This window comes from Ischnura elegans, chromosome 4 (genome assembly GCF_921293095.1).
Source record: "Ischnura elegans chromosome 4, ioIscEleg1.1, whole genome shotgun sequence".
Lineage (NCBI taxonomy): Eukaryota > Metazoa > Arthropoda > Insecta > Odonata > Coenagrionidae > Ischnura > Ischnura elegans.
The window spans coordinates 28,935,273-28,950,669 of record NC_060249.1 but is presented as its reverse complement, the minus strand read 5'-3'; the positions used below and the strand labels follow the sequence as shown (position 1 = coordinate 28,950,669).

At 36.3% G+C, this 15,397-nt stretch overlaps 1 protein-coding gene across 2 annotated transcripts in view; it reads right to left on the bottom strand.

Moving 5' to 3' along the window:
- The window catches only part of LOC124157211 (polyamine-transporting ATPase 13A3-like), a 57,060-nt gene that overhangs the window by 36,187 nt on the left and 5,476 nt on the right, over positions 1 to 15,397 (bottom strand). For both annotated transcript variants that reach the window (XM_046531757.1, XM_046531756.1), the window contains 3 exons: positions 12,464 to 12,536; positions 7,980 to 8,111; positions 125 to 255 (listed from right to left, as the gene is read on the bottom strand). In XM_046531757.1, coding sequence (XP_046387713.1) covers positions 125 to 255; positions 7,980 to 8,111; positions 12,464 to 12,536 — 336 coding nt within the window. The remainder of the gene's footprint in view (positions 1 to 124; positions 256 to 7,979; positions 8,112 to 12,463; positions 12,537 to 15,397) is intronic.

Genomic DNA, 15,397 nt, shown 5'->3' with positions numbered 1-15,397 from the left:
TTGAAATTACCAATGAATTCCAAAATTACTTATTTTACAACAATACTTCACATGAGCAATGAATGCCTACAAAAGAATTGATATTTTTCATTCCCTAAGTAATGGATTGACACTATTTCATTACCTTGTCACTTCCATAGTATCTTGGCTGAATGACTTGTGTGCCACAGAATAGTGTGTGCCGCTTATGATTTTCAGGCTCATACGGCTCTTCTGAGTGGGTTGGCGGTGTTTTTGTAACAGGAACACTTTCCCCTAAAAGGAAGATGAAAATTAATAGATTCACATTCAAAATATAGCACACTCCCGATTACCCTGGCTAATGATGGGGAAAGACGGGACAAATAATAGAAAAACACAGATAACCCAAACTTTCACTTAAATGTCTTGTTATGTTCATAATTTACGTAAAACAAACAATATTATACTATTTACACAGTTATTCTGTTATTTTAGAGTGTTTCCCGGACTCATTGTGAGCTTTCTTCGCCAGAGTGCGATCTTTTTAGCAGCGATAATAAGGATTTACTCGTATCATTACTGTTCCATATATGAACTGGTTTCGAAAAAAAGGCATCCGAGGCTCCATGATAATGGATACAGAAAAGTGGTTTGCACGAATGCTTCAAAGCCACTTCACGACATCGGAAGCAACACTTTCAGGCACCACACCACGCAGTCGCGTCTCGCACAAGTTGCCCGGGTTGCAGCTGCTGCGGGACATGTATCCGAGATCATGGAGCACGATCGTGCACCGCGAGGCTTGAAAAACAGGAACACGGAAGACCCTTGAATGCAGGTAGCACACAAACCCTTCCGTTTTACGAAGGGGAAGTCTAATGGATATAATACGCCCTGCGTATCCTAGCATTAAAAAACAGTAATTCCAGATATTTTGCATCTGATTTTATTTTTTTTATAAAGATCGTTGAAAATATTCTGCGAGAGTGAAAATCATGCATGGATAATCCGCACCACGGATATACCACAGCCGGATAATCAGGAGTCTGTTGTAATACCAAATAATATTTTTTGAGTGAAGACAAAAATGTAGCCCCAATCAATAAACTTTGTCCTTTGTAACTATGAAAGCTAATCAGCAGACCCACTATAAAACAACATGAAAGCCTAAGATTGAAAAAGGAACATCAAAATGCCAAGTCATTTTTCAATTACAGTAGATGGGTTAACAATGAGTCCAAATTACGATGGATTCAGACATACTATCTGACCTGATTTTTGGAAAACGTTTTAGCATTTCTAATTTTGCCTATTTTATTTCTACTTCTACAATGTCATTAATTACGTTATTCATTTGTTGATTAATTTATGAAACATGTTTTAAAAAATAACTACATCTACATTCCCTAATGGTCTTTAAACTGATTCCTTGTTCGTAAATAATGGTGACTCAACACACATTGGAATTAGCTTTATGATAAGTCCCCTAGAACAGAGGGATATCGTGAAGCGAGGGCCTATTAAAACTGTAATCATGGTATAATGCATCTAAAACAATATAAAATGAAAAAATAATTTACAAGGGCTATTAAAAATGTCATATTTAACAGTAACCACCCTAAAGAAAAATGAATATTGAATGGTCAGTGAAAAAGTTAAAATAACAGCTTTTAAGTATAAAATCTATAGAGCAAGGTACGGAAAATTGGAGTTAAAAAGAATACCAGGTGGGAAGAACAAGATAGATGAAATAATAGATTTAACCTTGAGGTATAATGAATAGTTATTTACAATGATACCTCATTTTCCTGCATTCACCATAGGCCACTTTCAGAACCAAAAATAGCTAAAAAATTATGCTAATAATTCCCAAATCCATTACTCCCCTGATTAACATTTTAAAATACTGTTAAAAACCATGATCCGTGATTAATTACCTAAACTTAACTAAACGAAGTATGTACATCTATACATTACAAAAGTGCTGCAGAATGAGCATGGTGATCTAGCAAGAAGCAATAAAACTCTCCGAGATGCATCACAGAAAAAAATTTTAGAGATGAGAATTAGAATTGCAATTGAAAGATTTTTTTGGGTTAGTACATGACAGCTATAGACAGACGACTAATTCTTTAGGATAAAAGATGCCATTTCTGAAGCAAAATAGGCATCTAAACCAGGAAACATAGAGAGTGATTAAGAGAGCTCTCATGCATACCTGACGAAAACTCTTAAATATCTAAAAAAAACTTTGAGGAGTATTCAAGAACCATTTTTCATAGCAAGAGTAGTCTGAGAGCTAGCTTTTTACCACGTGGAGTCACAATTTCAGAATCAATGGAAATTGATTACCTCAAAGGAACAAAATTATTATTTCATGAACAGCAATGCATGAAATGATATTATTAAGTTTGACAGTTTTTTTAACTCAACATGAATGCATAGAATTCATAGAGGCACTTATAAAAAAATTAAAAGACATTAGTTACTGATTCATGAGATGTAAAAGAAAATTAATACTAAACCAAAAAACAAAAAAGTTGCTGGCAATTCAAATTTCTTACCTTTTTTAATAAAATTTTGGTTAATTTTCATTAATTTATCTTAAAAAATTATTGCCTTAGATTTTATATCGTTTTGTTCCTTGGTTAGTGCCAGTTACACAAACCATAAGCAAGAAATTATATAAGTACGCTTTGGTCAGCTCTGGTACCCAGTTTCTCGGGACTCTGGATCTTGGCCGATGGAACAAGTATCGAAAACCAAATTCATAAAGTCATTACTTTGGAACCTGCATTAAGCAGTGGCAAAGATTTGAATTTGGCACCCTAATTCAAAATGTTCTGAAGCATATTCAAATCCATGGCTATTGTCTTGCACATTATTCTTCTATTTTTCCATTCACAGCTAAAAAAGCATTATTTTAAAATAGAAGGACCATACCCATCATTTTGACAGGTAACCTCTACTTATTTAATCATATAACCAAAAATTTTTTTGGTTGCGTTAATTTTTCCCGACTTTAATTTATTGTTTATGGCACATACTCTGTTGAATATACTTTTATTTTTTCTCATGGAAATGAAGCTATACCACCTGCCTACCTTAAAAAACCAACACCCAACAATATGATGGGTTATGCATTTATATTTTAATTGGTGACGGTAACGTGCTTTATTCAGGAAATGATTGCTCAATGTTACGTCCGGCCAATTTGTGTACTTGGTTAGCACATTCATGCAAAAACATTACTTATTAAATTCTGAATGGAAATAAGCAGTATGCCTGCCACACCGAGTGACGTGTGGTAGGCCAGGACAGGGGAAGCAGGAACGACGTGGTCTCTGTTCATTTAAAATTTTTTATTGGAAAATGATTGGTAAAAAAAATTACTCAGTTGTGATATATCGACAGCAAACATAGGTAAATTTGACAGCAGACTGCCAACCCTGTTGATGGTATCTTTGGTGCTAATTTGCCACAAGCGAGAGTAACTTGAGTTCCAATTGTTATAAAGAAAAAATAAATATTTAGAAAGTCACGAGATTACGTTCAGCAGCAACTATGTCACGGCTTAGTGCAATTTCAGGTTTTGACATACCACATGTCTACCTTTGCATTCCTCTTTAAGTCTCATCCCCTATTAGTCCTCTTCCCTCCACTTGTCATCATTCTTGCTGCACCATTCTCTGATTCATATGAAAATTTACTCAAGTCTGACCTAGTTTGTGAATGTGGAATTTTGCAATAGCAAAGCTTCCTTATGCTTTTACATGGAACTTTCATCAGGACCTGAGAAAACTGTTCCTCATTGTGCAATTTTGTAACATCATGGGTCTACCATAAACAGCAATTGCCTTCTCCATAAAAGTTGAAAATTGAATTAGCAGTCGTGGCCAAAGTGACCCATGCACAAAGATCCACTAAAATAGTAAGAAAAACATCCCATTAAAAGATTAATGAAACACAGACAACCGAATTTCTGTAGTAGGACTACCACCTCTCGAAAAAGAAATCAATTTACAGAGGCTTACCAAATCATGACTTGGTCTTCCTTCCACTATAATAGGCTCAAAATAAGACCACGAGCTGAAAAAAAATTCTCTCGCCCAAACAAAAGCATATGAAAATATTTTTAGTGATTGAGTTAGACTTTCTTCGAGTATTACCATACAAACAACATACTAAAATGTATGATCAATATTGATGACTTATGGGGTAGCCTGCATCAAGATTTTAAAATTGCCAATGTTTGTTCTCCTTTGCTGGGAATCTCATCAGGGCTAATGGCCATAAATTTATTGAATATCAATTTAAAAAGAGTGGGTGCTCATTTGATGGAGTGGGAGCTATTTGGGAATTATATACGGCATGTTAAAAGTACAGCATGAAAATTAATTAATTACAGTCAAACTTAGGCCCATTAAGACAACCACTACAAGTTCCGACATTTGCCATTAATACCATATAAAATATGGCATTGAAAAAGGCGGGGAAAGGTACATGGTCTCCACTTGTAGGTGAACTCCATCCATCCAGATAATCTCTCTTAACTGTGTGCGTGGCTTAGACACGATTTTATCTCATGCTTTCATTAGATTCCGGATATTTTACCAGTGACTCTTTTCAAGTATGGCAGGAGGGCTTTTTCTGCCCTTTGATCTTTTCTTCTTCAAGTCTTGATTCTTGGTGTCTTAATTTCCGGGAGGCCTTGGAAATTAAAATGCATAGAAATAACTTCAATAGAAACAACGGACAGAAGGTTAGCGAAACATGACTTCCAGTCATTTCCAGAGAGAAAGACATCTGCAAAACTTGCTGCCAGCACCCAACCCCTTTAAATTAATGCTAAATACATGCGACACGGTCTTTAGCTATGATGATGTCTCCAGCATAGGAGAGGAAATGTTGGCCATTTGAAAATCTTGACGTGGATTCCTAAAAATCACATTGGCAAACACAGACCATAAAAGTTTTAGTACACCAAACTCCCGATTATCCGGGCTAACAATGGGAAGAGGCGGCAGGAATAATCGGAAAGCATGAACACTCCAAAGTTACACTTTAATTTCTTATAATTTTCATAAGAAACGTAAATCAAACAAACTATTATTATTATTATTATTATTATTACTAACGCACATTGTCTGTTATTTGAGATTGCTTTCCGAAATTGTTCAGAGCTTTCTTTTCCCATTCTCAACCTTCTTAGCGGCAATAACATGATTGTACTTGTATTCCTACTGCTTCATGTAATACCTGGTTTCCGAAAACACCAGATCAAAGATTCAGAAAAGCGGTTTGCACAAATGTTTCAAAACATTGCGAGACGCTAACAACTACGATGTCAGGCACCACACCGCCTAGTCACATCTCGCACGAGTTGCCCGGGATGCAACTGCTGTGGGACGCAGATCTGTGATCACTGAGACATCCAAGTGAACTTGAAACTTTTCTTGTCAGCTAGTAAATAAAAAAAGAACTCCATTTTACCAAGGGGAGTCTAATGGAAATAATAAGCCCATAGTAGGCTTGCATTAAAATGCAGCTACCCTGGTGCGTTTACACCTGATTTTATTTTTTTATCAAAAAAACATCAACAGGAGAACATCCAAGGAGGGTGAACTTGAGCACGGATAATCTGCAACACGGAAAAAACCGCAGCTGGATAATCGGGAGTCTGTTGCAATTTGAAGCAATGTATCAGTTAACAATTTGTTTATCCAAATTCAGCTGACAAGCTCGTTAACCAATATGAAATTCTCATCAGCAATACGCAAATGATAGGTACAAAAGAGTTTTTAAAATCTCCCCTACAAATAAAATTATCTTAGCTGTCACAATCAATATAAAAAATCTTTATTCATCTTCCCTTTCTCTTTTATCCATCCATGAAAATATTGGCTTTTAAGTGCTCTTCCAGGACACAACTCATGAAAAAATTGTTTCATTAGCATGAACAATATTTTAAGTAGATAAGACAGAATGTTTATTAGCATGAACAATTTTGTCAGCTGACATAAATAAAACGACGAGCAAATATTTTACAATCTTTTCCCACTGAGTTTTAATTAGCCACTATGTTAGGCTTTTCACTGGGTATTCTGTTGTTAACAGTTGAACACAAAACATTTTACTGAATTAATATAGGAATATTCCAAGCATTGTCTACCATCAAGAATAATTTTATCATTTAATACCATGCTATTTTAATTATTGTAAGGGTTTTTAATTAGTATATCATGAGTACATTTCAAGGTCCCCAAAATTAATCTTTCCAGTTTTCCAGAAAAAAAATTACAAGCTGGAAAAGCTGACTTCTAGTCTGCCATCAAGAATAATTTTATTATTTTTCATTAACTACCATGCTATTTTTATTACTTTATGGTTTTTAAATAAGTACATATATCATTAAACTACATTTCAAGGTCCTCAAAATAAATCTTTCCAGTTTTCAAAAAAAAATTACATTATTCTGTTGTAGCCACATTAGTAAATTAATAAACAAGGCTATTTTGGGTCTGAAATTCCTTAGCCAAATTGCACTCTTAAAAACAAAATAAGACTAGAAACGATAAATGAAAAATATATAGCGGTTGAGAAACAAAATTCTTCATACTCAGAAAATATTTGATTTCAATGATTAAAAAAATGGTTATAGAACACTTGGATTACTCATGTGATTATCGGAAAGTGAAAGGAGAACTATAATGGATTAATAGATTGCCATGAAAGCAATACCAAAGAGATAATGTGTAAAACTAATGTTCCACCTTCAAAGGAATCACAAATAACAAAAATATGAATGCTATTCCATTGCTGTCACGGATCCAACAAAGAAAATCAGAAAGAAATTTTTTTAAAGTTTACAAAAATTGTCGGAAATTATTAAGTATTTCATAAATCTTGCGAAATATGTACGAATCAAAAAGAAAATCAAGAAATTAGAATTCCATGGGATGTATAGCAAAAAATATAAATTAATATCATAAATCATCAAAAAGGATATTACGATCATGGATAATAGCATATTATGCATCATGGATGATACGATCATATTTTACAGGCTTCCACAACATTGTTTGTTGTCTGATGATGACAGTTCTGCTGCTAATATCGCCAGCATATTCAGTCCAGTGGCCTTCTTTTTTTCTTACCTGAAAAGTTTTGCAGGATAATAGGTGAAACTGTCATCATCTCGGCAATAAACAACGTGGTGCAAACCTGGAGAAGCTTGATTGCAGTATCATACATCACCTGAATAATGATGGAAACAAGAACTAGCAAACACAGGCAGCAAATAAATTTTTGCATTTGCGGTATGATATTAAGAGGAGACAACACACAGCTGAGGTCATTTGTGCCATGAAGACAGAGTAAGGGAGAAATGGTGGAGAGAAAACTGGAGTTAGCATTAGCCTACTCTAAACACAAGGTGGGAAAATACTCTAGGCCTACTCTAGACAAAAACACACCAACCTCATCTCCTTTCACAATGGATTACACATATACTAAAATTTTCAAACAAATGATAGCCAAGAATAATGAAAAATAATTATAAAATCTGAAGATGTGATGAGAAAGTGTGATGGAGTGGAATTTTTCCACATTGTAATATTCCACAAATTGCAAAGTGAGTGTTAAGTGCCAAATAACCTCCATCAAAACAGCAAGTGTTTATTCTCCCCTTACTTCCCCCACTCCAGTTAAATATTATATAAATATAATGCACTACACACCATTTGCACATTGAAGTTGATGCAGCAACTTGAAACCCAGGTCGTAATAAATTTTATTATTGTGGAAAATTGAAAGTATATATTTCTACATGAAAAGTAATTAGAAAAAGCTGTGAAAGACTTTTCTGCCATATAAACCCATTGATTAAATTAATAAATTGAGTTCCTTAAGCACAAAAAGAGAACAATTTATTGAGAAGTCATCAGTAGGACATACACCACTGGGAGATGAGCAAGAAACATCTAAACAGTTTTTCATTTGATCAGTAAACATTGTACCTGTAAGCATGCTTTCGTTGACAATGCAGTTTCCAGCCACCAACACAGCATCACAAGGCATAGAACATCCATTTTCTGGTATCGCAATCAGATCTCCAGGCACAAGCTTGCTCACTGGCACCTCTTCACATCCTTGAAATACAATACTTAACTTTAACTTAATGCTTAATTTAAAGGCATGTACTTTCCAATTCTGATAGCACATTGGTGATTAAATACAATTTTTTCAAGACCACATCACGGGAAAAGCCTGATTATTTCATTTGTCAGACAAAAAAAGTCAGGAAAGATATAAATATTTACATAATCACTCATCTAAGTAAATATAAAGAACATATCAGAAGAATTCATTATTCCCTCAAGCAGGAATTATTCTAAAATGGTTGACAACAAGACAATCTTAATGAGAGTGTTGGAATTTCAGTAATAACAGTAAGATATCAATTTGAAACCTTCATTTAACAAACAACTTCACACCCTCACTCATTCTTCTATTACGGGTGATGATTTCCCCATTATTATTACTAACATACAGTAAAACTTCTGTCTTACAAACTCCAGCTAAAAAAGTAACTCCGCTGAACAAAAAAATGCCATTGGTCCCACAAAATTCTTCTTCAAATACATTTGTAAATACTCCCAATGTACAAACTTCTGCCTTACAAAAACTTCCAATAAACAAATTAAAGTTGGTTCTGTCTCATCAAATTCACCTCTTCACAATGAATTATGCTAAAAAAAACGATATTTTTCGGAAAATCTAATTTTTGGGAGGTTTTAGGTAATTCTGAAAGTATAGTTGGCTATATAGAGACCCCATTCAAGAAAGCCAAATAGAAAGATGGTTATTTTTCGTGTATATGGGAATCAAATTGCCGATGGTGGCAGCACCATCACTGGCAGATAGTCAAGTGGCAGCCAATCGGCATAAGAATTGCATTTTGGTGACAGTTGTGTATTTATTAAAATGTATTGATTTCTTTGATAGTTGAAGTATTTGAGCTTATGTAATACACAGAGGTCTGTGAGAGTGGATTTATTTTTTGCTAAAATTTGTTTTAAAACCATGTGATTTCGGCATTATAGAAAATCTTGGTTGTGTTATTATAAAGCAATAACAATTTTCCCTTGTTTATAGGTGTTTTATTATTTTATGGTACACATTTCATGAATACTGAAACTTTTATGAAGCATTTTACATAACATTTAACACAATTTTGATTGTACAAAATTTATAATAAAACTAAATGAAAGAAATGGTTCAAGTTATATTGGTTCAAGTATGTAGTCTTGGCGAATACGATCGGCAAATGCCAAATCCCCACTACCTTACATGTGTAAACTTCGAGAGCCATTCCAGAATTTTTGGATTGTCAAGTTTCTCAACACTAAAGAATGCCTTTAAAAATGCTTCAGTAGTAGCAACATGAAGCTCCTCCCTCGCTTTCTTTGACTGAGTGTTCAAATGATAGGTGTCATTTTGCAGGTCCCTTTTCTTTCGCACGTTTATGTGTATCGCTACTGATGTGCTTTAACAACGTGTCACATCTTTCAAATTCAAATCTTTTATCGCAAACTTTGCACAGTAATACTCTGTCTTTCACATAAAATCCTTCTGAGCTGAATTCACTTGCCCTGGTATGAACGGTATCACTAGCTTTTGGCATTTTAAAATTCCTTTCCTTCATTCGATATTTAAAGCTGGAATCATGATTTAAAAAAGTCCAACTGCAAAACACAACCTATCATGATAGTGTTTTCAAACTGAGTGCTGGGTAGCTTCGGTATAACCATAGTACTGTATAACTTACAAGTTGGCCAAAATGTTTCATGTCATGGGTTCCCTTTGGATACCCCTCACCCAGGTATTGAGGGAAGGTAGGACAGCAGCTAGATACAACAAAAACGCTTAGTTTTGATTACAGCTGTTGTCAATCAGTCAGGAAAGGCAGTGAACGAAGCACACATAACTAAACATAATCGGATTCTTAGAAACTTGAAAAATTATTTCCCTTTTATCGATCCTGAAACATCTAGAATGAGACCCTTTCTCACCTGAAGAATTAAATATTAGATATGGCCAAAGTCGAAATGATGTTTTTTGCATTGAAGCTCAGTGGAGAGCCGAATATCCAACGATCCGTCCGCTAATTAGGAGAACCCCCTCTCCTCCTATCCTTTCTGTTCCTATCTTCCCTTCCCCCAACTGCTAGTGCTTTGTGCTTTCAAATAACCATACGTGTCTAAGGATGTCTTTAAACGAATCGAATCGCGCAGATGACGGCATGGCGCTGTTGACGGCCGCCGTGGTCACCACGGCGCCCAATTCAATCTGGCCCGGCATTGCGCAGTTTATGGCGTGAAATATAGGCAGTGCTGCATTGAGGCCGCTTTCTGACGAAACGACTTTTTGCCGGCCGCCGTTCACGTCACGATGCCGTGAAATTCAGGCCGCTTTCAGACGAGATGACTCTCTGCCATGCTGTGGGCCGTGCCGTGAATGGCGGCGCAAATGCTATGCTTCAAAACCACTGTGTGACATCGGAAACTACACTATCAGGCACCACGCCACATAGTCGCATCTTGCACAAGTTGCCCGGGTTGCAACTGCTGCGGGATGTGTATCTGTGATCATGGAGCGCGGTCGCGCACTGCGAGCCTTGGAAAACAGGGACACGGTGCTCCTGTGAATGCAGCTAGCGCATGATCGCTTCCGTCTTACAAAGGGGATTTTAACGGAAAAAATACGCCCGGTGTATCACAGCAGTAATGCAGTAATTCCGATGATTTTGCGTCCGATTCTATTTTCTCATAATGATAGCGGAAAAAATTGAGCGAGAGTGAAAATCATGCACGGATAATCCGTAACCCTGATAAACCACAGCCGGATAATCGGGAGTCTGCGGTACTTGGATGCTGGACAATAGCCTTTGAATGAAGGCATGAAATCATTTCATTCCAATCCTTTAATTAATTACGAGCCTTATAGGTGATAGCTAGACTGCTGGAAGGTATAGTATTTGGAGGAGGCGACCGCCAGCTGAGGTCATTTGCACCATGAGGGAAAAGAAGTGTGGAGAGAAACTCCAAGTAAGAATTAGCCTGCTCTAAATGAAAGGCGCCAAGGGGACCACGGCTCAACATCCCATCCAACGCATGAAGTTTTGTGCTAGAAATGTCCTCCATACCACATTCAAGCAGGGAATGGGCAGTCTCCGAAAATTCTCTACCACCGCCAGGATTTGCACGCAGCCGCTAGTATGACGCAATCAATTGCTATAAACTTAAATTATTGCATTCCCATGAATGAAGTCGACTAGATATTCAGCAAACTTATGGAGCACTTTGAAAATATGAGATCCAAAGGCATTAATTTTTCCGGTTCTTCAATGCCAGTTAGTAAGTGAATATGTGAAAAGAGGAATCAATGAGGAAAGCAATCATTTCCATTAGAAATATGCAGATTGAAAATGACATGATGGTAGATGCAATTGATGGTACATAATACAAGGCGTGTTTTTAAAGTAAGTACCGTTTTGACATAAAAAAACAACAAGTAAATTTTTTCCAAAAATAATTTATTCACTTGAAAGGACATACTTTACTCCACTTTTCTACATAATTCCCATTACTATTGAGGCATTTATCGTATCTTGGGACCAGCTTTTGTATGCCATCGTCAAAGAAGCTTGGCGCCTGATTAGAGAACCACTGCTTCACGGTCGTTTTCACTTCGTCATTTTTGGCACCCAGCGTGAACACAATTTCCGATAATTTAAACATTCGGACACAATTTCGTAAAGAACACTTCTTGAGACAGCGGGAAACTTTTCAGCTAAGGATGAAATGGTGAATCGTCTGTTCTATTTCACTTTACAGTCCACTTTTTGAATCAGTTCATCGGTAATGACTGAAGGTCTCCCACTTCGTTCCTCGTCATGAATGTTTGTGCGGCCATCTTAAAAGGCCCTAACCCATTTCCGCACCATTCCATCACTCATAATGTTTTCACCATACACTTCACTGATTTGGTGATGAATGTGAAGCAGTGGTTGTCTAATCAGGCGGCAAGCTTCTTTGACGATGGCATACAAAAGCTGGTCCCAAGATACGATAAATGCCTCAATAGTAATGGGAATTATGTGGAAAAGTAAAGTATGGCCTTTCAAGTGAATAAATTATATATACCCCTGAGAAGATGCAACCCACACACCACAAAATACAGCAAAACCCCCTACAGAAAGTCATGATTTTTCTGTTCCCAAGTAAGCCACTGTATGGAGGTTTTCCTCTATATTTATAAGACATCATTTCTGTAGCAATTTTCACTTCGATATTCCTAGCTGTCATTCAAATAACCATGAATTTTATGCTGTTACAAACAACTACATATTATCTACTGAAGTCCCCACATCCAAAAATATACATAAAGTATGCTTTTAATTTAAATACAAGTACTAAAACAATACAGGATAACTACATACCACCATTTTTCCTGCATACTGCAACTGTAGCTACTTGTGATGATGTAACCATTTCCCTCAGCATTATGCTTTGCTGAAAAAGAAAACAATGGAAAATAAATTATGCAAGATTCACAAAACAAACACAAGAGACAACGTAATTAAAACAGGAGCATTTTTCAACAAAACAAATGAAATATAAAACTAGAATGTCCATTTCTACACGGCTATTTCAGTAAATCACAATTATTTGCATGGGGATAATTAGTATCATGGAGTATAAGTGCATTAGTTTCATCCTCCTTTGATGTTTTCTTTGTTCTTTATAAAAAATAAAATTGGACACAAAGACACCAGGCTTATTGTATTTTAATCCAAGGATACACAAGGCTAATTATTTCACTAGAATTCCCTTCATAAAGAGTAATTATTTTCTATATTTGCCAAAAAGGGATGCGTCAAGTTTACTTGTATGCCTGCTCTACTATTGCCAAGGACGATGAGGAGGAGAAAAATCTCTTGATTAATTTTAGAACATTTTTTCAATAGAACCAATCATGAATTAATAAAATTTTATCTATGACTTTTAAATGAATTTTTCACATCAAAAATGGGCAATTTTTGCAGTGGCCTCGCAGTTGAATACTACCCAAAGCAACAGTGGAGATTTTCATCACACTCAGGTATGAATGGTCCTGAGATCTTATTTGTGCCCTAGCTTACCCGAATCCTTTGAGGTACCCAGCTTGAGCCAAGATTCCAATATGCTAAAGATAATGTCAGCATTGTTTACACCAGGACCATTCAAGGTAAACAGGAAAGAAAGGAAATAGTGGAAGTGAAGGCAGTGGGGGAAGTGGAAGCAGAGACGAAGGGAGAAGTGAGTCACAGTCAGGTGCTTGCCTGCATTGACAGTTTGCTGGAGGAAATGGAGCAGTGGGAATACGAGGGTGATGGCATTATGTATCACCACTGCAAAGATCTGAAAGAGATCTCATTTCAAGATAAAAGATCTCATCTAGGGTGAAGATAGGTCTCAATGGGTACTAAAAGCAATCTTAAATAACTTTGTGCATATATAATAATACAGTACACTCTCATTAATACCAACATTCTTATACAAAATTCTCATTTTTTTAAGCAAATTGTAAGTCCCGACAAAAAGGCTAATCCAATCTATACTAAAAGAAACATTATTACGAAATTTGCATTAATACTAAATTACGAATCTCGTTTTACCCAGTTTCGGCAGTTACGAAAAGACCTTTATTGCAAAGATCCACAGATAAGCAATAACATAGGTTGATATACACTATTCTAATCATGCTACGTTCAATTTCTCCTTGTGCACTGTGCCCAAGAGCGTCATTTATGGTTCTTTCTTCTATATAATATACTTCAGTGTATCCTCACAACATCAGATAATAATCTTCATTCCTGTGGAATCATAGTGACCCACTAATTACCGCTCCCAAATAGGCCGTACAGTAAGTCCTATTCCTACACATTCGATTCACAAACTTTCAGAGAGATGTGAATATTCGAAAAATTCAAGTGCGCCCAAAATTTCAAATTTGGTGCCTCTGGAGTAGGCCAATGCGATGTGGTGAGGCATAGAGGAACTCCCACTTTGGGCACTGTCAGAACAAATTATCAATTAATTGATTGTGACATCAGTAATAGGGTGGTTTCCTATTATTTTTTTATTGCCTAAATCGAAAGATTATTACTCCTGGAGTACGTATTTCACGCTTTTAGATTTTTAAATGACAACATCTATTTTTCGCGATTAAATGAAAAGTGAAAATTTTCAAGCGCGCGAAAACGTGACGCGTAAGTAGGAATGATGGGAAAATGTCCGTGCGACGCATTTCTGGTTCCCCCTCCCGCCTTGTGAGGTGACCTTGATCGAGGCTCTGAGCGCTGATAGGACGCAGGATGCTAGCGGGTAGCTGAGTACCTTGCTGGCTGGTAGCGCTTGGCTTAAAAAAGGTTTATTAATACCTTATCAAACGAAGAAAACTTTACGACCTTAGCCAGTTTTAATAGGTGATTATTAAGACATGTTTCCCTGAGCTCTGTGCCTCATGCATGCATTGGTAACCTCAGACGATGTATAACTCCTATCCTCTCGTGTAGAAACTACGTCCCTGTGACGTCACGTGGAGTGGAATCGCATGGGCGCCAATCTGGCCTTTTTCAAATGAGGATAAAATTTGACCCTTGCCATTCGTCTAAACCGGTATTTCAAAAACCAAATAATTTGTGTATTATGAATACACTAATGGTGGGTAACGAATAGCAATCAATGCCTTTCGTTTTCTTTGATGAAGGAAACTACCCTATTGTTCAGCAGGATACAATATTTCGTTCACAATATGTTCCTTATTTTTGACACTTCTTAAAATTTCAAACTGCTCTAAGGCATCGCGTCTTGGTCCCCTTTCCTCTAAATGTAGAATACCTGGTGTAAAGTCACTAATATGGTTCTCATCCATAAGATTTTTGGCAAAGAGAAACACAGAGTCCTTATTCTTGAAGCACGACTGATGTTCATTAATTCTCTCTTTAAACTTACATCCGATCTGGCCGATTTCTGTTGCTCCACATTCACAATTCAATTTATGCACGCCACTTTTATTATTTTCCAGAATACTGTCTTTGGTATGTGAAACTAAATTCCATTTTGTGCAAGAAGACTGTTTATTCTCCGTCTTCTGCGCATCTATACGAGACAATGACGTGACACGTTGAAACCTACGTCGTATATTAAATATTCATGAGGAAAATTACAAAGTTTTCCTCACTTTTCATTAATAAATTTACTTGAAAAAATAAAGGTTTTCTTACTATTTAACAAGATAAATATATTTAACGAAGTCACGCAGAAGCAGCAGAATACTCACACGATACTTGAAACTTCCACTTGTTTTAGAAGGTGGAGCTCCCACACAA